General features: G+C 45.4%; 4 protein-coding genes across 4 annotated transcripts; all 4 read left to right on the top strand.

The window, feature by feature from the left end:
* LOC122520486 lies at positions 1-573 on the top strand. Its single transcript, XM_043640546.1, has 2 exons — positions 1-269; positions 378-573. Exons 1-2 carry the CDS (start codon positions 1-3, stop codon positions 571-573), a joined length of 465 nt encoding a protein of 154 aa, XP_043496481.1.
* Positions 574-1,624: 1,051 nt separating this feature from the next.
* Positions 1,625-4,741, top strand: LOC122520485. The gene is made up of 5 exons (XM_043640545.1): positions 1,625-1,895; positions 1,942-2,499; positions 2,844-3,131; positions 3,202-4,253; positions 4,364-4,741. The coding sequence occupies exons 1-5, from the start codon at positions 1,625-1,627 to the stop codon at positions 4,739-4,741; spliced, it is 2,547 nt and encodes an 848-aa protein (XP_043496480.1).
* Positions 4,742-9,968: 5,227 nt separating this feature from the next.
* LOC122520484 lies at positions 9,969-11,254 on the top strand. Its single transcript, XM_043640543.1, has 3 exons — positions 9,969-9,980; positions 10,080-10,346; positions 10,430-11,254. Exons 1-3 carry the CDS (start codon positions 9,969-9,971, stop codon positions 11,252-11,254), a joined length of 1,104 nt encoding a protein of 367 aa, XP_043496478.1.
* A 43-nt stretch (positions 11,255-11,297) lies between these two features.
* LOC122520483 lies at positions 11,298-11,864 on the top strand. The gene has a single exon (XM_043640542.1). The coding sequence runs from the start codon at positions 11,298-11,300 to the stop codon at positions 11,862-11,864; it is 567 nt and encodes a 188-aa protein (XP_043496477.1).
* The last annotated feature ends 12,019 nt before the right edge of the window (positions 11,865-23,883 follow it).

Raw genomic sequence — 23,883 nt, 5'->3', positions numbered from 1 at the left:
ATGTGTTCACCAAAACCTTGGACAGAAATACTTTCCACAGTATTACTTGGACTCCGTAACAGCTACAAGGAAGATTTACAAGCCTCACCAGCTGAGATGCTTTATGGAACTACCTTACGCATTCCAGGTGAATTTTTCATTAACAATGACTCTGCAGCTAATCCACAGATCTTTGTAGAAAAGCATCGTGAATACATGAGAGGATTGAGACCGACCAACAGCTCATCATATAAAATCAAGGATATTTATTCCAAAAAACCTCCATACTTGTACTCATGTATTTATTCGCTCAGATCATGTCAAAGCACCGCTAGAACAACCCTATCGAGGACCATACAAAATTACAAGAAGAAAATCTGATACAATTTTTGAATTAGACATAATGGTACGCTTAAGGATATTAACATTGACAGATTGAAACCTACCTATATATCAAAAACGGACACAGAAAACGACGCTCAACCTACAGTAATCAATCCAATGCCTGAACACCACTGGTCAGCAACAACCAATATACCAACAAAACATATTAAGAAGAAAGTCTCTTTCAACTTACCGTCTCAAGAGACTTGAGGGGGAGTATTGTGGCCGTCACGCCAAAGCTTGGCGCCACCGGCACTCTTACCGTCACGCCGCTAGTAACGAAACCAAAGAATTAAAAAGCACCAAGTATATGAACAGCCGCTACTATTCGCTCTCTTCCGTTACAACCACCGAGCGAGACACACGCGTTTTACTAGCAGCGACAAAAAGACTGAACTCTAATCACTATTTCCATTTTCTCTTTATTACATTTGTTAAGTTTATAATATATTTTGTAAAATCCTTTTTGATACGTTAAAAATATAAAAATATTCTAATAATATTCTTCCCTAGTGAATTAATTATTATTGCATATCGACGAACACGCTACACGCTCGAGACTTATCGTCATCTCCCACTCACGGATCATCTTGGGAAGTAGTGGGGGCGGCCCTACTACTCCTTTATAGTTTCACGTATCAATCGCAATCCTACATCAACATGGCTGCGAAACTAGCGCTGCAGGAGGCGCGTGCTGATACCATCTCAAGCCTTACAGCCAACATCAAAAACATTAATTCAATGATTCTCTCTACCGCGGTCGACACAAGGGAACTGCTTCGAACAGCGTGGCAAAAGTTCGATGCTGAACACGACCGAATAGTATCGTCATCTCGAGACACGGCTATGGAACAGTCCTACTTTAAGGATAACCGTTATGATACGACCATGCAAAAATATCTAGCTGGACTTACGCTACTAAACCAGCGTATAGAGGAGCTTTCTCAACAGTACCGCCAGTCACATCTCAGACACAATCTCGTCCAAGGACGGTACTGCCGAACATCTCGCTGCCGAAATTCTCAGGTGCCTTCTCAGACTGGAGACCCTTTGAGGAATTATTTTCCTCTATGATAAAAAATAACCCAGACCTCTCACAGGTTGAGAAGTTGCATTATTTAAGGACCAGCTTGGAGGGAGAGGCGGCTAAAGTCATATCAAATCTAAAGCTATCCGCTGATTCCTTCGATATAGCATGGAATAGGTTGTCTGACAGTTCGACAACAAACGCCTATTGATTCTAGCTCATCTCGATAGGCTGATGGCCCTTCCTCGCATCAAGGAAAGGTCATCTGGATCCCTCCACAAAATCATTAACATCGTCACGTCATCTCTAAGTGCTCTAGAGACTTTAGGATGCTCGGTTGATCAATGGGATCACATCCTAGTTCATCAGGTGGGATTGGCGTTAGACGACAAAACTCGCGAGGACTGGGAAACAAGGTTGGGAACATCACGCGAGTTCCCACCACTAGAACAACTCTTAAGTCATCTCACTAGCACAGCTAGAGCGTTGGAACATATCGAGACTCGTAGGTCTTACGGAGGGCAAAAGAACATCTCAACAGCCCAAATCAGCCCCCACAAGGTCCTACGCTAGGGCCTTAAACATAAAGGTTTCGGCTACTACGCCAGCATCAACATCTCAGTCTTCCGGATCATCTCAGTTAAAAATGGATGAAAGAACAATTAAAAAACATCCTATGCCATTTATAGACGACCTCTCTAATACCTGTACTTACTGTAGTCACAGGCACTACATCGCTTTCTGTCCCCTATTCAAGCATCTAAGCCAGCATAAGAAGGAGAAAGTCATCGCAGAATATCGCCTGTGCTACAATTGCCTAGGCAGGTATAACGTCAGGCAGTGCAGGAGTAATAGACGATGCAACGAGTGTGGAGATCGACATCACACGCTCATTCATCTCGAGAAAAGGACATCTCCTTCATCGCGGACATCTCCTCCATCGCCAAGGACATCTCCTCCATCGCCTAGGACATCTCCTCCAAAATCAAGATCATCTCTGCCAATCTCAAGGTCTTCGAGCACTCTATCAGAAACAACACAGACATCTCAGAGAGTCTCGCCCTCTCAGAGCTCACGGGCATCCTCGGATGAGTCACCGAGAGAGGACCGTCGGAAATCTTCGGTTCTAAAGTCATCTCATCGCCGATCCTCCAGTTCAAAGTCATCTCATCGCCGATCCTCCAGCTTAAAGTCATCTTCAACTCGATCATCTCCTACCAAACCCATATCTATCAAGAAGAGTTCTTCTAAGGACTCTTCAAAAAAGTCGTCCTCAGAATGAGAAACAGGTAGGACATCTCATTACCCACATCGTCCTCACAGATCCATTGTAAAGTCGACCATCTCATCTTCCTCAAGGTCCTCTCAGACCAAACGAGTCAGATTTTCGTCACCTATCTCAGACATCGATCGTTCGTCTAATCCCTCGCTTTAACGTGCTCTCGAGCTCCAGTACTCTTAGCTACTTGTAAAGCTTTTGCCATATCTTTAAATGGATCGCCTAAGCTAGTACGTCTTCTCATTGATCCTGGATCGGAGTTGACTTTAGTTTCTTCTAAAATCATAGATAAGCTAAAGCTTAGCCGTTCTCCAGGAAACATTCCTATTCAGGGTGTGGGTAGTACATCTCCAGGAGCGACCCAAGGTCAAGTGTCCTTGGTTCTCCAATCGACATACTCGTCATCTCGGGTTCACCTTAAGGCATTCATTTTGCAAAAATCACATTCAATTGCCGTCGTCTGTAATATCGGAGCAAGACTGGCCTCATCTCAGATCTCTTAAATTAGCTGATCCTGACTTTCTCACTCCAGATCACATTGACATTCTCATTGGTGCTGATAATCTGAGACGAGTTCTCAAGTCCTCTCGGCTTGTTATGGGAGGCGACTCAGAACCTATAGCCTTCCACACGAGGTTCGGTTGGGCAGTTCTAGGCGCAACTTCCAACTCGAGCAAGGTCGATCCTCTCAAAATCTGCCATGCCATCTCTAACGATTCTCTTGACAAAGCTCTCACAAAATTCTGGGTTCAGGAAGAAGTCTCATCTTCCCCCGCATCAACCTTGACTCTCGCTGAATCGCAATGCGAGCAGCACTTTGTTGATACGCACTCTCGATTGCCAACTGGTCGTTACATGGTTCGTCTGCCATTCTCGAAAGACATATCCACCCTCGGGCATTCAAGGTCTCTTGCCATGAGATGCCTTGAAAGACTTCTCAAGAAATTCGAAACCGATAGGAATTTCAAGGAGACCTACTCTGGTTTTCTTAAAGAATATGAGTCTTTAGGACATATGGTTCCTGTTCCTCTCGATGCTCCTGAGCCATCTCAGGCGTTTTATCTCCCGCATCACGGAGTTTGGCGCGAGCAAAGTTCCTCCACCAAACTGCGGGTAGTTTTCAACGGTTCAGCCAAGTCTTCAACCGGTATCTCTCTCAATGATCTTATGCACACTGGTCCGAAGACTCAAACGGACATTTTCGATGTACTGCTGTGGATAACGCAACACAAGTACATTTTCATAACAGATATTGTTAAAATGTTCCGCCAAATCCAAGTACATCCCAAAGACCATGACCTTCAACGAATTCTCTGGGTCAATGAATCATCTCAAGTTCAGGCATATCAGCTTACATCTGTCACGTATGGTACTCGCTCAGCTCCTTATCTAGCCTGTCGCATTCTTAAACAGCTAGTTGAGGATGAAGGTCATAATTATCCTCTTGCAGTAAACACTATTCTCAAGGGAAGTTATGTTGACGACATATCAGGGGGGGCAGAGACTATTGATCATCTCAATGCAGTCGCATCTCAGTTAGAGGACATGTGCTCCTCCGCTGTTTACCACTCGACAAGTGGAAAAGTAATTCCCCCAACCTCACTCGTACCTCTCTCTCACAGTCTGACAGCTCGCCTGTTCATTCGTTTGATGATAGCACTACCAAGATCTTAGGCATCTCCTGGAATTCTCAGAAGGATGTGTTTACTTTTCACGGTACCATCTCTTTTCACCAAGCGGTCACGAAACGCATCATTCTCTCAGAAGTTGCTCAATTGTTTGATCCTCTTGGACTCCTCTCTCCGGTAGTGATCAAAGCGAAAATTCTCATGCAACGACTCTGGTTGGAAAAGGTTAGCTGGGATGATCATCTCACTCCAGATATCGTTCACGAGTGGTCTCAGTTTAGGCAACATCTCTCTCAATTATCAGTCATAGAGACTCCCCGATGGATAAACCTCTCGTCAAAGGCAACCTCAATACAAATCCATGGATTCTCAGACGCCTCTCAACTTGCGATGGCAGCAGTTATATATATTGTAACGCTCCTGCCCAAAACACAGATTTCGTAAAACAACAAGAACAGAACTTTAACAAGCGCGAACTCTTACAACCGTTAAGGCTCTTTCTACAGTTTCCCGTATTACAAACACGTCAGTTCTTTCCGAGCTCCTGTCAAGTTCTGTCGATCAACAACTCGTAGCTTGGAAACGGCCTTCACGTCCTTTTTCCAAGGACGGCTCGAAACAGGGTCGTAACACTACTCCCCCTCTTCGAAATTGTCGTCCCGACAACTGCGGTCTTCGCTTGGCGCCCTAACTTTGGCTCAGAGATGTGATGTTCTGCCATGGCCTTCTCTTCGCCGTAACCCGACCTGGTATTCACCCGGAGCATCAACTCACTCCGCCTAGAGGGAAAACCATGGCGAAAAAACCCCTAGGAGGCCGACGCGCCTGCCAGCAATCTTTCCGTTTCCTTCTTTGGCTCGACGTTTCCTCGCTTCCACAGCCTCGCTCTTTCTCCAGGACAGCACGCCTTTCCCAGGACTGTTTTGTTCCCTTCAGAGTAGTTCGGAACTGAACGCCCTTCCCCGGGAAACCACGTCTTTCTCTAGAGCTTCATAAGGAACCTTCATACCCACCCTAAACGGAAAACAAGAACTGCAGAAAACTTCCCGAATTAAAGAGCTTAAAATAAACTTAATTTTTCCCCCAAAATAAACCTACGCTACTCTAGCTGTCACCCCTTACTCTCTTCCCCCCTCTCCGTAAAAGGAGCAAGACGGTCCGCGTGCACCACGCGCTTTTTACCCCTACCAGACCTACCAACACTAAAAACTAAATCATTAATTTTATTGAAAATAAAATAAGGTCCCTCCCAATCACTCTCCAGCTTCTTTGCTCTTCCTTTTTCCCGCCGAGGATTGAACAGCCATACCCTCTGTCCTTCTTTAAAATCCTTCCTCTTGGCCCTTCTGTCATACCAAGCCTTCGTCCTACAGGACTTCATCTCCATCTGCTCCCTTGCGAGCGAATGTATCTCTTCTAGCTTCGACCTGAGCCTTGAGCTATAGGTCCCCGAAGATACTTTCTCCTCTTCGCCCGGAGGACACCCCCGCAGCAAATCCAAAGGCAAGCGTAGCCTCCTTCCTCCCAGCATTTCCGCCGGAGTAAAACCCGTTGTCTCATGCTTCAAAGTCCGATAAGCAAGTAAGCACATCGGTATCCAACGGTCCCAATCCTTCTGATCTTGGCTGATATACTTGGCGAGGTAGTCAGTAATCGTTCTGTGCTGCCGTTCTACCTGTCCGTCCGATTGTGGATGTAGCGCCGTAGTCCTCGTCTTGCGGATTCCAAGCCGTTCCGCAACCTCTTTCATCAGCCGAGACTCAAAGTTCGTGCCTTGGTCCGTATGGAGCTCCAACGGAACCCCATAACGTGAGACGACTTCTTCTACGAATGTCTCCGCAACCGTCTTCGCTCTGAAGTTCCTCAGAGGAAATGCCTCTACCCACTTGCTGAAGCAATCCACGACAACGAGCAGATATCTATTTCCCCGTGTGGACTTCGGGAATGGACCCAGGATGTCCATCTGCACCCTTTCGAAGGGCGCCCCAACGTTGTAGATCTGCATCTTACTACTCCCCTTCTCCGTAGTCCAAGGAATCCCACTGCGACCAATAAACTTTCGCGATCGGCCCAAGCGCCGAAATTTCCTGCCAGGACGGCCTTCTACCGCTCCTCTTTGCCTGAATCAGCGGCCCGATGTTCCTATCTTCTTGCTGTGAGTTGCTCCAGTTCCTGGTTTCATCTTCTCCTAAGATTATCCTTCCAACCTTCTCAACGTTCCCCGTTTCTCCCGCTTAGCGCAATAAGAGCATCCAGACTCCGCACACGGACGCCTAGATAAACCATCTGCATTGCCATGCACCCTTCCCTTCCTGTGCGTGACCACGAAGTCATAGCGCTGTAAACGTTCAAGCCATCGCGCGAGCTGCCCGTCCAGCTCCTTAAACGAGATGAGCCACTGCAAGGAGGCGTGATCCGTTCGCAACTCGAACTTCGCTCCGTAGAGATAATGGTGGAAGGTCTTGATCGAGTCCACCGCAGCTAGGAGTTCCTGCCTCGTGACGCAATAATTCCTTTCAGCCTTGCGGAAAACCCTGCTGTGGTAGGACACAACTTTCTCTCTACCATCCTGGATCTGCGACAACACTCGACCCAGGCCGTGCTCCGACGCATCTGTATCCAGGATAAACCTTTCTCCCTCCACTGGGAAAGTCAGAATCGGAGGAGTTACCAGGGCCCTCTTTAACTCTTCAAACGACCGCTGGCTCTCCGAATCCCAGGAAAACTTCGTTTCCTTCTCGTCAGCACGTATAGGAGTCTGGCTATCTGCGAGAAACCCCTCACGAACTTCCTTAGTGGGAGCATAGTCCAAGGAAGCTTTTCACTTGAGTTTTACTCCGGGGAACCGGCCATTCTACCACCGTCCTGATCTTCTCTGGATCTGTGGAGAGACCTCCCTCGGAGATGACATGGCCCAAGTACTTTACTTTCTTCTCGAAGAACTTACACTTCTTCGGATTGATCCTCAGCCCAGCTGAACGGAGCCGCTCAAAAACTTTGCCTAGATTGAGTAACATCTCCTCGAACGTGCGCCCGAAAATTATCACGTCATCGAGATAAACCAGGCAGCTTCGGCTCAATAATCCCCTCAAAACCCTCTCCATCAATCGCTCGAACGTCGCTGGGGCGTTGCATAACCCAAAAGGCATAACCCTGAACTGCCACAATCCTCCTCTTACTGAAAACGCCGTCTTACTCTTATCCTCTGGGCGCATCTTCACCTGCCAGTAGCCACTCTTCAAGTCCAGGGTCGTGAACCAGACCATGCCAGCCAAGCGATCTAAAAGATCATCTATCCGTGGCAGCGGATAGAAGTCCTTCTTCGTGACTTTATTAAGCTTCCTGTAGTCCACGCAGAATCTCAGTGTTCCATCCTTCTTTCGGACGAGCACCGCTGGGGACACCCACGGACTGTCTGATTCCTCTATCACCCCTCGCGTCTTCATCTCCTCGATGATTTTGTCTACTTCCTTCCGCTGATGAAGTGGAATCGTCCGCGGTGCCTGCTTAATCGGGACGCTGTTTGTCAATTCTATCGCATGCTCCACGACGTCGCAGCTCCCGGCTCCCGCATCTTCCGCAAATTCCTTTGCATGGGACCGGAGAAATTCCGCAAATCGACTCTTCTGCTCTTCCGTGAGATTACTAGAATTCCCCTCCAAAATGCGATCGAGCACCTCGCTGGTTCCCTCCACAATCCTTGACACAGTGCCTTCATTTTCTGAAATTAATTCCCGAAATTTCCCGACTAAACCGGCCTTAGACAGGAAATCCCTCCCCAAAATGCAATCATCACTGATCTCCGCTACAACTAAAAACAACTCCTCCGAAAATTGCCCTAACTCCACCTTCGCCTTTACCTTTTCCACGGCAGGAAAAACCTCCCCCGTTGGATAATGCAAACGCGCACCTAACCTAACCCTCTCGGAATCCTCATCCACGAACCTCGGATTTACCAACGAGACGTCGGATCCAGTATCCACCAATATCCTGCACGGCTCCCCATTCACCTTCCCCGCGAAAATAATCGACTCCTGCTCTTCTTTCGCGTGCACGTCCTCAACCTTCCTCACGAGGGGCCTAGATGCTTCAACCGGACTGGACCCCGTCAATCCGGTTCCTGTTAGTTTCCCTAGCGCCTGCCTTCGCGGCACTCCCTTTGGAAGTGACCTGTCCTCACGCACTTCCAACACGAACTTGCGTTTGCGGAACGCGTTTCCCGCGGAGCCGCCACCTTCGGTCTCCCTTCCCGGCGGAGAGAACCACCCCCGCCGGCGCTTACATCCGTACATCTCTCCGTCGTCCTTTCAGCCCTTCCGCCACCAAACGCATTGGAATCCTGCCGTCTAGACATGGGGTTATAGGCGCAAGCTTCCCTACGTTGAAAGCGTGACACCTCCGACGACCTGGCTCTGTAGATTGTTTCGAGCTCCAACGCCCTCACCGCTGCAACACGCAACGACTTGACCCCCTCGATTTAAGAGTCGTCCGAACCTCGGGTCCCTGATCGCATTCAGGAATTGGCCGCAAGCGATCTTATCTTGAGTCTCGGCCGTGCACTCTGAGTACACAAATCGGGCCAGGCGCTCCAAATCCGCGGCTAGCACTGCCATATCCTCTCCAGCCTTCTGCCTCCTACTCGCGAATTCCGTGTAGCTCTTCTGCTGATTCAGTCGCTCCCCGTAGCGCAGCTCCAGCCTTGACTTCAGCGCTGCAAATGAAAATTCCTCGCGGTCCCCGAAAGCCTGTAGAACCGCGCGCGCCTCCCCCCGTAAACTCGTCGCGAGAGTCAACGCCTTCGCCGATTCATCCCAGCTATTCGCCCTAGCCACCAACTCGAAATGCGAAAGAAAATCTCCCAAATTCCCCTCCCCGTCGTACGTATCGGGTTTCACGGCATAACCTAACCCTATCACTTCTACGCGACCTGAACCTATCCCCAAACCGACTTCACGCTGGCGCGGACGCTCCGCGGCTAACATCTGCCCTGTTTCCCTACGCTCCCATCCTAAGAAATCCCCCCGAGAGCAAGAAGGAATACTTAGCTGCGGTTCACTTCGAACTGCAACGTCCGTAGCTTCCAACCGCGCGTTTAAATCAGCGTTTCTCCTCTCCTGCTCCTCCAACTTCCCTCGCTGATAATGCAGCTCCTCCCTAAGCTCCTTCACCAACGACGCGAGAGCCTGAAACTCCGCTCCTTGAACCCGCTCCTTTTCCTCTGCCTGCCTTCCCCGACGACCTCTGGCAGCCATACAAAACTCACGCGCACGTTTCCGTACAAAACGGATCAAAACGTATCCCGGACGAGCCCCCAAAAATGTAACGCTCCCGCCCAAAACACAGATTTCGTAAAACAACAAGAACAGAACTTTATTAAACAGCGCGAACTCTTACAACCGTTAAGGCTCTTTCTACAGTTTCCCGTATTACAAACACGTCAGTTCTTTCCGAGCTCCTGTCAAGTTCTGTCGATCAACAACTCGTAGCTTGGAAACGGCCTTCACGTCCTTTTTCCAAAGACGGCTCGAAACAGGGTCGTAACAATATTAAGGTGTGGTATGCAGACTCATCCTCAGTAGTCCGTCTACTCTGTGCTAAGACTAAAGTAGCTCCTCTCAAGAGGTTGACAATTCCTAGGCTTGAACTCTCAGCAGCAACCCTGTTAGCCAAGATGACCGGAAAAGTAATTAGACTTCTCGACCTCTCGGACGTTCTCACTTTTCTGTGGTCTGACTCTTCTGTGACCCTTGCATGGGTCAAAAACAATCCTATGAGATGAAAGGAATTCGTAGGCAATACAGTAGCCGCTATTCACGTGTCCGTACCCCATGCTCATTGGAAATTCATCTCCGGAAAGCTCAATCCAGCTGACTGTGCATCTCGTGGGCTCATTGCATCTCAACTCATTGATCACCCACTATGGTGGAGTGGTCCACCATGGCTTTCTCAGTCGCCAGAATTTTGGCCCTCGTCAATGCCACCCTCACCGGAAGAGGATTTGGAGGAACGCCCTGGCATCTCACTTGCCCTCTCACAAGCCCAACCTCTAGTTTGGGACCTCGTTGACCTACCTCAATCATCCTCTTTTCATAGGCATCTCACTAAACTCCTTCGGATACTGCACTCATTCAGAGGGCAGTCTCGTGCTTTAAAAAGGTTCCTGGCTCGAGCTTGTCCGCATCGCCATTGAATCCAGCAGATCTGGAGAAGGCTAAAACGTTCTGGACACGCGCGACTCAAGAGGCGTATTTCTCACCAGAGTTGAGAACGTTGTCGGCAGGTCAATCTCTCCACAAACGTCACGTTCTGACACGACTCACGGCCTTTGTCGATCGTGCTGGAATTCTCAGGGTTGGTGGACGGTTGCAAAATTCTCAGCTGGATGAAGATAGTAAACATCCAGCAATACTACCTCGTCAGTCAAAATTCACCAACCTAGTCATCTCCGATGCTCACGCCAGAACTATGCATGGAGGAACTCAGCTGACGCTCTCCTACATTCGAAGGACTTTCTGGATTATTGGAGGTCGTGCTCCAGTGAAGGTTTTCCTCAAAGATTGTCTCACTTGTGCTCGAATACGTGGAGTGAGAGCTCAACAACTAATGGCTCCTCTACCGGCATCTCGAGTGACACCATCTCTTGTGTTCGAGACTACAGGGCTTGATTACGCCGGGCCAGTAACAATGAAGACCTTTCAAGGCAGAGGTGCAAAGTCCTTTAAGGGTTGGATAGCAGTATTTATATGCTTCTCTACCTCTGCCGTTCATCTCGAGGTAGTTTCTGACTACACCACCGAAGGATTTCTCAAGGCATTTCGCCGGTTCACCAGCCGTAGGGGTATTCCAAAAACGCTCAGAAGCGACTGTGGTACCAACTTCCAGGGGTCGAACAAGCAGCTTAAGGATCTACTCTCAGCTGCAACGAAGGAATCTCTCAAGATCCAAAGACTTCTCTAATGATGGCACTAATTGGATCTTCAATCCTCCAGCAGCACCACATATGGGCGGAAAATGGGAGGCGGCGGTGAAATCTATTAAGTATCATCTCAAACGAACTATCTCGGATACATTGCTAACATTCGAAGACTTCTCCACGTTTTTAGCTCAGGTTGAAGCGGTTCTTAATTCTCGACCTCTCAGTTCTCTCTCGGAGGACCCTGATGACATCAGAGCATTAACACCAGGGCATTTCATCAGAGGGGAGGCATTGACAACTATCCCCGAGCCTTCTCTAATAGACATCTCAAATTCCAGGTTATCTCACTTTCAGCGGATTCAAGAGCGCTTCCAGCAATTTTGGAGAAGGTGGTCGACGGAATGTCTGCAAGCGCATCAGACCACATCCAAATGGCAGACATCGCAGAACGATATCAGGGAAGGGTCTCTTGTCCTCATCACCGACGAGCGACTTCCGCCCTCGAAATGGCCTCTCGCCAGAGTGATAAAACTACACCCAGGAAAGGACGGTCTCTGCAGGGTTGTCACGCTGAAGACCGCTACCAACACTATCACTAGACCTATCGTCAAGCTCGCACCATTGCCTCTTCAACCGCACACGGAAACATAGTTTGTTCAACAGCTCAGCACATCTCGTCATGTCAAATTCTCGATTCACGCTCGAGAATTGGGGGGGAGAATGTTCGAAAATTGCGCCTCTCAAATTAGATGACAGCACCTCTCGGATAGCATGATTAAGACGCCGCCTGTTATCATCGAGAAGAAGACATATCGATTGTTCTTATTGATCAAGGGATCACGCCACTTAACGTGTAAATAGATCATTGGTCCCTTGTGGCGTCATCCTCTGCGTGTTATTCTCTTATTGGTTTTGTTGTTCTCTCTTCCTAGCGTGGAACGCGCTAATTGGTGTATCGTTTTTTTTTCTATCTTCCGCTCTGTTCCTCGACTCGAACCGAAAAGTGGCGTGGTCCAGGTAGAATCGTTTAATAAGTTAATCTGTGCGGACGTACTTTTCGAAATCAAAAATAATTGTGCATCATCTCCTTAGACTACATCTCGCTTTCTTCTCATCTCTCAACGTTCCATCTCTCACCGTTCCATCTCTCATCGTTCCATCTCATCTAATTCTTTTTCTTTTTCTTTTTTTTCAACGAGGCCAGCCTTGTGTTGGGTCTTTCTTACTGATCATCTCTTTACACTATCTTTCACTTTCATTAACGAAATATCAGGTAAATCTATTAACCTCTGACCTCTCATTCTTGTCTTACTCGTTTCATTAATTTTTATCCATTCTCATATTAAATTTATTATTACCTTGCTAACGACTTCTCGTACTACGTACTTCCGGCACACGTGGCGTGATATCCGGTACATGTGGCGTAGTCCATATATTACTAGTTATTAAATCATATTATAATTTTGCTATCTCTATTTCTTTTGTTCACAAATTTTAATAAATCTCGTTACATACGAACTCTATCAGAAATTAAAATAATACAGTCCACTTGCCTATCTCGTCCGTCTATTATCCTTGTTCTTAATACTATCCGATCTTTCTCTTCGCTCATCTCTATCCCAACTAGTTATTTCTCGAACAATTCACACCGGTGATGTTTCGGTATATTTAGATGATTTCCTTGTAGCGACTGAAACAATAAAACATCATCTTGGTTATTAGAAAGAGTTTTTAAGTTGCTCGTCGCAAATAAGCTCGAATTACGTTTAGATAAATGTCGTTTCTTCCAGACGAAAATAGATTATTTCGGATATACGGTGACGTGCGACGGTATTAAACCGATGGATAACGGGCTCGATGCGGTAAAGAGATTCCCGATCCCGAGGGACGTCCGGGACGTACAGAGCTTTTTAGGTTTGTGCTCTCACTTCCGTAAATTTGTAGAAAATTTTTCAATTATTGCCAAACCTCTTTACGACTTGGTTAGGAAGGATGTAAAATTTCGATTTGGGGACGTCGAGGAATAAGCGTTCACAAAACTTAAAGAGAAACTAATGCACCCGCCGGTATTAGGTATTTATTCACCACGTGACGAGATAGAATTGCATTGTGACGCGAGTAGTATAGGTTTTGAGGCGATTTTATTGCAGAGGAAGTCGGACCGTAGATTGCATCCTCTTTTTTATTTTTCTAAAAGAAAGTCCGAAACTGAGTCGAAATATCACAGTTTCGAGTTGGAAACACTCGCGATTGTCTAAGCGTTACGTTGTTTTCGACCGTACCTGTTGGGTATCAGATTTAAGATTTTTACCGATTACCAGGCGTTAAGCCTAACATTAAATAAAAAGGAAACGCACCCTCGGATAGCGCGATGGGTATTAGAGATGCAAAGTTATGATTATGTACTTGAACACCGATCTGGTTCACGTATGCAGCATGTAAACGCGTTAAGCCGGCAAGTATTAGTTGTAGAAGATAAGTCTTTCGATAAGAACCTTGCTTTGTGCCAGGACGACGATTCTGTGATAAAAACGATACGTAGTGAGTTGGAACGAACCGAAAGTAAATTTTATGAGTTACGGAACGATTTGGTATACCGTAAGCATCACGATCGGATTTTATATTATGTATCCGCGGTGTTAGAAAAAGCCGTCATATTTAAGTACCACAACGAGATGGGACACGTTGGCGTCAGTAAGACAATGGAAAATATTTTGAACAGTTATTGGTTTCCGGGAATGAAATCAAAGATCAAAGAGCACATTAAAGGCTGTCTAAAGTGCGTCGCTTTCACGCCGGATTCAGGGAGGTCCGGAGGCTTGCTGCATTCAATATCAAAGGATGACGTATCGTTCGGTACGTTACATATAGACCATTTGTCGCTAATATCCCAAACAGCTCGTTCGAAAAAACGATATATTTTTGTAATTGTGGATGCTTTTACTAAGTATATAAAATTGTATACAACAAGGACTACGAGTACGTCCGAGGTATTTAAGTGTCTTACTTTGTATTTTACCTAATATAGTCGGCCAGCGCGTATCATATCTGACAGAGGAAGTTGTTTAACCTCCAATGAATTTAAGAATTTTATGAAAGTTAATAACGTGCAACATGTAAAGATCTCTACAGCCTTGCCACAGGCGAACGGTCAGGTTGAGAGGTATAGCCGAACCATTTTACCAATGATTGCGAAATTAGCAAACGAGAGGAACGTGCGTTGGTATGATGTATTAAGTGATGTGGAGTTTGCATGCAATAATACTGTATCTGAGACAACGAAAAAATGCCCAAGCGTTTTGCTATTTGGTGTGCGTCAGCGGGAAAAGGTTGTGGATGAATTGCGTGAGGGAATGGAAGCCCATGGATGTGTCGGTAGAAGGCGAGATCTACCAAGCGTGCGTAAGCGGTCCGATGAACGTATCCAACGAGCTCAGGAGGCGAATAGACGTGTTAACGACAAAAGACGTGAGGTAGCGAAGCAATACCAAGTGGGCAACAAGGTAATGGTAAGGAACTATAATGCTACCCCGGGTATATCCCAGAAATTGATACCGCGCTTTAAAGGCCCTTATCAAATCGAAAGGGTGTTAAGAAACGACCGCTACGTTGTGAAAGACGTCGAGGGTTTCCAATTAACGCAAACGCCGTATCTTGGGACGTGGGAAGCCTCAAACATGCGACCATGGGTACCCGCGTAGAAAGAGACTAAAGAAACATATTATTTTCATTTTTTTTTTGTTAATCTTAAAAGCGTGCGAGTTCGGAGGCCGAACTAAGTCAGGATGGGCGAGCTGTAACGGAGTAATATTTGTTTTGGATAAGATATAGGATAATCTAATCTTAGTTTGTATAAGATAGAATAGAGAATTTATGGCACTATAGAATCCGTAAGATAGGGTCCTCTTCAGAAAAGGATATAATATTTATTTGTGATCAAATAACGTCTGGTGATCTAGACTGTGGAGATTTCGAGAACGCTTTGTACGCACTCCTACTCTGAGGTGTTACGTAGATTTGAAAGAAAGACGGTTGATGACCAATAATGGGTCGGAAAAGGGACTAGGACCGCCTTGCGTCCCCCTTTACCCCTCCTTCGGCGGTAGGACTGATGCATAAGAAAAGAGGAGTTATTCCTATGATTGCACTGGAGTTATGTCTTATGATTAAGTGTTAGGAAGTCTTATGGTATAATGTCGAGGTATTAAGTGGTCGTATTATGTAAATTGTTGTGTGGCCTTGTTGAGTTTTATGTCTTATGTCTTACGGTTTTTACGTCTTATGTTTTCTTACGTTATGCTTATGTAATTACGAAGAGTTATGTTTAAGTGATTTTATGTACGATTAAATATATGTGTATTCCAACCTTTTAATCCTGACAAACTGTTATCTAAATAATAACGCCCTTTAACCCTTTCATCTAGATCGAGGAACGGTCGTTTAAAGATTCGAGTTGTTCCGGAGCATCAGGACTACTAAAGAATTATCTTGTCGCCTGACGCTTCATCGGAGCTGGTGGAATTCCGACTCAATACGGTCACTTATGGCACCTACCTGGCTATTCGCACCCTATCGCAGCTGGTTTAGGATAAAGGTACGCGGTTCCCGCTCGAAGCCCGTTGTTTGCAGACAGAGACATATGTCGACGATATCTTCGCGGGAGCGGACGACATATTGGCGGTGGTTAGAAAGAGGGTAGAAATTGTAGAGCTTTTAGTTTCTGCTGGTATCAAACTAGATAAGTGGGCCGCGAATTATCCAGAAGCACTTCTAGATTCAGTAAGACAGGTCGCGGAGAAATCGATCGAGAATGACCAGACGGTTAAAACACTAGGCGTGCGCTGGGTTCCAGAACAGGACGAGTTTATGTTCGACGCAGCTAGCCTGGCTGACATGGCTGCCGCTCATACTAAAAGATCGGTTTTATCGAATATCACGCGTTTATTCGACCCCTTAGGATGGCTTTCACCGATTACTGTTGTTGCCAGGATATTAATGCAGGACATGTGGCTGTTGAAATGTGATTGGGACGCTCCGTTACCGTCGGAAATCCGTGAGGGTTGGTATAGATATTGCTAAGGGTTAGATACATTGCCGTGTATATCAGTAGGGAGGTGGCTAGGAAGTACCTCGAAATCATCTTGTCAGATATAAAGGATGAGAAATAAAGAAAAGAAACTTTCTCTTCGAGATTATCCAGCATTTGTTTGTTTAGGCGATACCACGTGAGGAATGCGTCACCCTATGTTTCGTTTCATGTTTCGTCGCATGGAAACCACTCGATGCTTCTCGTAAATAAATAGATAAATATTCGAGAGAGACCGATAAGTTTCTGGAACGATGAGAGAGTATAAAAGAGAAGCGTTTCAGTTCGGACCGGGTTCAGTGTAAGTCCAGCTACGGTATAGTCAAGTGTTAGTGTTATATTTTTGTCGACTTAATAAATAGTTACTTCTGATTACAATCACACTCCTAACTATTTTTTACCATATCCATATATAATTTATACATCCTACAGATACACGGTTTCACGGATGCCTCTTCGCGTGCGTACGCCGCAGCGGTATATTTGCGTATTGACGAGGGTCACGGGAAGTTTCGCGTGTCGTTATTAGCTTCTAAATCAAAGGTAGCTCCTGTTAAGACTGTGAGTATTCCTAATTTAGAACTTTGCGGAGCAGCTCTTCTTGTTAACCCTTTCCCTACGGCACTCCGTTCCGCGGAAGTAGCGCCACTGAACGAGACACCGCGCTGTGCAGTGTTTCAATGGCATTTTGGAATTCTCTTATGTAGATACTTTTTTGAGAATTATGTAACAACTGTTTCGTCATTTTATATGAAAATCATAAAAATGAGTATATTTTGAGTATTCAGAAATTAACATATTAACAAATTTAAGCGTAAGTGTAAGTGTTCACTCGAAACCGATTATATTCGGTGTCCGTACACACAGCACTTCGCGCGGCCGCTGACTATAGTCAGTGTCCGTAAACACAGCACTTCGCGCGACTGTCGACTATAGTCGGTGTCAGTAGCGAAAGGGTTAAGCTTATTCTTCATCTAACTAGCTTAGACTTTCTACAAAAATGTCCAATTTTTGTCTTGTCAAATAGTCAGATCGTGCTTACTTGGCTTCGTAAGCATCCGTGCCATTGGAAAACCTTTGTCGCCAATCGCGTTTCGCTCATTCAAACTCAACTGCTTTCAGCAGCATTGTCCCATGTTCCGACTGAGAAAAATCCTGCCAATTTGGCATTGCGAAGTGTTCCACCGGAAGAGTTAGCTAAGAGCGCTCTATGATGGCAGGGCCCGGCATGGCTTTCCATGCCCTCAGTCCAGTAGCCACAGTCGAGCGAGGCTGTTCGAGTGAACCATGTCCGTTATAGCCTAAATGAGCCCGAAGTCCTGTCCATCGTCCTGTCCAGCGTACTCATCATCATCATCATCACACAGCCATAGTTGTCCACTGCTGAACATAGGCCTCCCGTAACTTTGTCTATCCTTTTCTATCTTGTGCCTCCTGCATCCAATTGTCTTTGAAGCGTTTCAGATCGTCTCGCCATCTAGTAGGAGGTCGTCCTCTACTGCGTGTAGCATCTTGTCGTGGTCTCCACTCCAGTAATATTTTAGTCCACCTTCCATCCCTCATACGGGCCACATGTCCAGACCAGTTCCACTTTAGGGAAACTATAATTTCAACAGCGTCTGTAAATTTCGTTTGCCTCCTAATATACTCGTTCGTAATCCTATCTCTTAACGATATTCTCATCATAGAACGTTCCATGGCTCTCTGAGCCACTCTTATTTTCCTCACGGAGCTTTTAGTAAGAGTCAGGGTTTCGGCTCTATAGGTCATAACTGGTAGGACACAGCTTTCAAACACCTTACGTTTGAGGAAAAGGGGGATGTTTTCTTTAAATATATAACCAAGTCGCCCATATGCAGCCCAAGTTAGTGATATTCTTCTTTTAATTTCACAAGTTTGATTATCTCTATCTATTCGTAGTTCGTGGCCGAGATGTTGCGTACTGCAGGCGTCCAATTCTCTGGGTACGAAATCGTCAACCAATAGATATAAGTTCTTCACCTCATTTTATTACCAGTGTTGAGATATCTGACGCTCGAGTGATGGTCATTCGTCTAGTTCAGGCAACAGCGTTCGCGACGGAGATAGGAATCCTGACGGCGGGCAAGAGATTGCCTAAAGGATATCGCCTTTCTAAGTTAAATCTCTTCATGAATGAGGATGACGGTCTCTTACGAGTAGGAGGTCGTTTGGCTAGTTCTTGCTTATCTTTCGATCGGAAAACCTACTAATTTTGCCCCAGAATTCAACCTTAGTCAATTATTTGTGCGACATGCACACTACCAGTGTCTCCATGGAGGTCCAACCCTGACCTCGAGTTATTCGAAGTGCCAATTTGGATATTAGGCAGAAATCGGCTAGTTAAGTCGACTATTCGAGCTTGTATACTTTGTCAACGAGTTAGGCCTCCATTGGCTCATCAGCTTATTGGTGAGCTCTCAGTGGATCGAGTGGTAGGAAGTAGGGCTTTCGCGAATTCCGGTCTCGATTATGCAGGTCCGGTACAAGTGCGTATGTCAAAGGGACGCGGAAATCGCTCCAGTAAGGGTTACATTGCTCGGTTCGTCTGTTTTGCTACTCGAGCTATTCACCTCGAGCTGGTTAGTGACTTAACCTCTGAGTCCTTCATAGCTGCGTATCGTCGGTTTGCAGGTAGACGGGGTATTTGTCAGAATCTTTAAAGCGACAATGCTACTAATTTCCAGGGGGCTGATAAAGAGCTTAGGATTATGTTCAACCGTGCTTCGGAGTTTTATCAGAGAGTGGCATATTTTCTTGCAAACGATGGAACGAACTGGAAGTTCATTACACCTAGTGCTCCACATTATGGTGAGTTGTGGGAAGCCGGAATCAAATCAGTGAAGCACCATTTAGAGAAAGTCATAGGGGTGCATACGCTCACCTTTGAGGAGTTATCCACAGTCCTCGTGGAAATTAAAGCATGCCTCAATTCTCGTCCTCTATGGCCGCTAAGTTCGGATACCGACGATCTGGGGGCGCTCACTCCTTCTCATTTTCTCAATGAGGGAGTTTCTACTTTGATTCAGAACGCCGATTTACCAAAGCTACCTGAGAACCGTTTAAGTAGGTTTCAGCTTTTTAGCGAATTCGAAACAATTTCTGGAAATGTTGGTCGAGCGAGTATTCGGCACACTTGCAGTGTCGAATAAAATGTCGATCCTTGCGAGAACTTCAAAGTAGGTCAGCTTGTGTTAGTAAGAAACGACCGGTACCCCCCCTCAAAATGGCCCTTAGGCAGAGTCAGAGAGGTTCACCCTGGGCCGGATGGTTTGGTTCGAGTGGTCACCGTAAAGACTGCTACTTCTTCACGCCAGCGACACATTGCGCGGCTAAGCCTTCTCAGATTAGCAGATGCACCACTTAAGATACTCGATTAACAGCTAGTTTTGGTTCGTCAGTATGACGAAGGCGGGCGGGATGTTCGGTGAAATTAGGGTACTTGACCGTTTTGTATTGCGCGCGGAATAGGTTAGATAGCGACGGCGTGGAGACATTAGATTGAGTATATTCACACCCTAAATAGGACCGGTTACGATGGCCTTAGTTAAGTTGTGAGGGCGCGCGGGGACATTAAAATACATGGTGGACCGCCTTAGCACGTCAGGGACATGCGACTGCGTCTTGAGGTAGGTGGGATGGGAGAGGCGTGCGTGGGACCGTGGTCTCGAGAGCTCACGCAGTAGTCCAGTCCAGTTCTGGATAGCGAGATAAAGAGTGTTATTTCTGAGAATAGAGAGTGAGGCCATATTCACTTTGTTTAAGTAAGAGATGTGGTGTGCTTTGTGGTGCGCTTCCAAGCTACTATCGTGTAAGTATTCAGGGTTGTTGCAGAGACAAAACCATTCAAGAGTGGTTGCAGAGACACAATTATTCAAGGGTTGCTGCAAAGACACAACCGTTTTAGGGTCGTGCAGAGAATCGACCATTCCTTTTACAGAGAGTAGCGGTGTTTCTTACAGGGCTTGCCGGTCTACCAACGTAGGAGAGAATCGCAGCGGCTAGACTACCTCCTGGTTGAGGATGTTGGCGACGAGAATAACGCCCATTTGTAGGACAGATAACGTGGCTAAGTAGGTTGCGGTACCGTGAATAGTTGTGCGAAAACGTAGGTAAGAGAGCTGACTAGCGTAAGGAAGAAAGAAGTTCCTCGCGACCATAAAAGGTGCATGCGTTCTTTGTGTAGCTTTTTAACAGGGTACTACTTCTTGTATCATTTGTTTGAATAAAGTCTCCAATTGTCCTGGCTTTTCTTTAAAGTTCGTGAGAGTTTTTATGCCTAGGCAAGTGTTCTATACCGCGTAAAATTGTGTTGATTGATTTATTTATCCTTTCCTATGTCACTCATTCGTATGTCACTATATCACTTCCGAAAAAATTAAAAAATTTATTGGACTGATGATTTGGATGAGTCTAGTACAAACACTACTCAAGAATTTTGGTCAACGGATCCTATATACGATTTTTCATTGCCGCGCAGCACAATGTCACCAATGATGCTACACATCACACCGCTACTTCAGATACTTGGATTGATCATTTTATCATCATTAATGATTTTAATTCAATATCTTCCTGTCAATCTGATTAGCAGTTTCTTTCAGGTAAGGATTGCATATCAGTGACAGTTAATTATAATGCTCCTAAGCATACCTAAATGATTATTATACGTCGTAACTGGGATTTAATTAATATGATGAATTATATATATAATTGTTAATAATATTAATGACTTTGTAACATTAATCTTTACTGAGTACTTATCAATTGATGATTTCGTCAGGTTTAAGTCACACCGAATGTTTTTCCCGAAGCCTTAACCAGAAGACTAGATCCGCAAGCCCCCGATAAGCTTATACACTCTGATCTCTACGGTCCATTTCAAGAGGAATTGATAAATGAATCACGTTATTTTTTCGTGTTTAAAGACAATTTTTCTCTCTACAAAACCGTATACTTTCTACAGAGTAAAAACGAGAGTACAAAACGGATCAAAGATTTCATTCCAATGACAAAAAATTGTATGGAAAAAGTACAGTAACTCTACGTACAGACAATGGTTTGGAGTTTGTGAAGCAAACAGTCAAAGAAACGCTCAAGCAACATGGGATGTAACACAAGAAGACGATGGCTCCGGAATCTTTCTACTGAAAGAGAAAACCGTACGGTTGTCGAGGCTATGAGAGTAATGATTCATGCGAAGAAATTACCCTTGAGACTGTGGGCTTAAGCAGTAAACACGTCGGTTTTCATCCTTAATCGCACTGACACGAGTTCTCAACCCAAAATAACTCCGTACGAGTTATGGTTTGGACGGGACGTTATGTTAGGAAAGCTAGTTACTTGCGGAGCAACTGCCTACTCGCATATATCCAAAGAAAAACTCAAGAATCTTGACAGCAAGACTATTTAAGGTTTTTGCATGGTATATAATTAGAACGTGAGAGGCTTCAGGATATTAAAATTTGATTGATTTCACTACCGCTTATCACTTTTCACCCATATGTGGTGCAGCAAGAAGATTAAAATGCCACTAAGTGGAGTCGGTTGGAAGTACTGATGAGATAGCATAATGTTTCTGAGTGCATTTAGTAAACATCGGTTTTAACATTGATTCCGCGCCTACGAGATTTGTGCCACAGTCTGAATGCAGGTCGCGTGGGATGCCTCTTCTAGCTGTAAAGCGTCTGTATGTTAGGATAAAGCTATCACAGTTGAATAGTCACTGACAGTCTCGAGGTGCACAGCTGACGTTGTGAGGCATACAAAGATGCAGATCCAACCTTTCGTTGATTTCTTACCACAAACTTTCAAGCATTTGATTGTGAGTGGACCAGTTTAGTCAACGCTGGTATGAGTAAATAGCCGTGATGGTATGACACGCACGACAGGCAGCTGTCCCATCAATCGCTGTGCACGAATTCCACGTTGTCGCGCGCAAGATATGCAGCGGAGAATGAGGGTTTTGAATGAAGTTCTACCTCCGAGAATCCAGTATGATTGACTTTTATCAACAAGAGTGATTTAAATGCCTCCATGATGAGTACGTAGATGCAAGTGTTCTTTGATGAGCGTAATAATGCGTGAGGAGTGCTGTGGCAACAATGCTGCATGTTTGTTATCCAATGTTAGTGAGGACAGGTTGAGCCGATCTTCTTACTCGTATGACTGCTTAGTGATCAAGAAAGGCAGTTAATCTAGAGAAAGCGTGAGCCTTTGGCAGAGTTGAGATTGACTTGAGTACGTAGATTTCGTGTAAAAAGAAAGCTGCTTGAGTAGCCCCAACTCAAAATATCTTGACAAATTCTATATCTTCTGAAGAGATTATTGTTGCAGGTGAAGTTAGAGGGTGCTTTCTCAGTCTCGCTATGATTTCAAAGTAGAGAGCTGTCATTCTTATGAGTTTTTTGAGCGATGAGTATCGATATATTAAATCCCAATTGTACTCGATTTTTGAAGCTGCTACAAAGAGTGCAACACCAGGAAAAGCTTCATGAGCACTGAAGTCGATTTGTACTTGGTTAATTGTGTGGTGAGATTTATAATACTGTGGGTATGAGTTTTTCTTTTTCCTCCAATACCGATGATTGGTATAGATGAGTGCAGGCGGTTGGTGTTGAATTAACGGGTGAGTTGTTCGGAAATAAAAGTGAGTTCCGAACCAGGATCGATCAGTAGACGAGCATGATAAATGATTACTTGCGTATGAACCTTGGAAATTTATTTGAGAATCAGCTTTGCTACAAAACAGTAATAAAATCGCAATCGGCCCAAATGAGGCTAGCACCTTTCGGCGAACATCTTCCTCACAGCTTCTGGCAAGCATGCGCGATCTTAGCAGCAGCATCACCGGAAATAACGGCTATTAACGGCTATTGTCTACCTACTCTTGAATTCAAATGCACGTCCTTGGTTTTGTCTCATTTTCGTTAGTCTCTTTTTCTAACGTGCGTACTCAAGTTTCTTTACAAACTCATCTAAATCCTTTGGTCTTCTCATCTAGCAGTTGAAGCAACAGTTCTTCAATTAACATAAGGCTAATATAAGTGCATCACCATTTCTAGTCATCTCTCCTCGTAGTGTGCAGACTACGTGCAACCGATAACTGACCGTTAGCAAAATCACTAACTCACCTCACAGTGCATCAATAATATCTCTGTGCGGTAGTACTCAAATTGTGCAACTCATTCGGTCTGTACTCATACAGATTTTCTCATTACGTAGGACAATTGTGTATTTCCATGCACTTAATTTGTGTCTTTATTTAAAACCTTTGTAGCGAGCTCCCTTTGTTCCAAGCGTACCATCAACAAGGCAATTTTTAAACATTTGTTCTTTGAGCCGAATTTTCTACAAAGTAAGAATTAGTGTTCGTGTAAGTGTGTGATTGGTGCTTGCGTCTCATTTGAGATCTCACGCGAATCCTTTGTTAATATTCGCGAGAGCAGTGAATGAGAGTAATGAATACGCGGACTAGCCTGGATTCAAAGATTCATACTGAAGAACGAGAGGACATTAAGCCGCTTTATTATCTCCAAAGTTGTATACAGGGCTCACTGGCACAAC

Source organism: Polistes fuscatus, unplaced genomic scaffold (genome assembly GCF_010416935.1).
Source record: "Polistes fuscatus isolate 324 unplaced genomic scaffold, CU_Pfus_HIC Scaffold37, whole genome shotgun sequence".
In the NCBI taxonomy this organism is placed as follows: Eukaryota; Metazoa; Arthropoda; class Insecta; order Hymenoptera; family Vespidae; genus Polistes; species Polistes fuscatus.
Note: the sequence above shows the minus strand (reverse complement) of the source record. Positions and strands in the feature narration are given on the sequence as shown.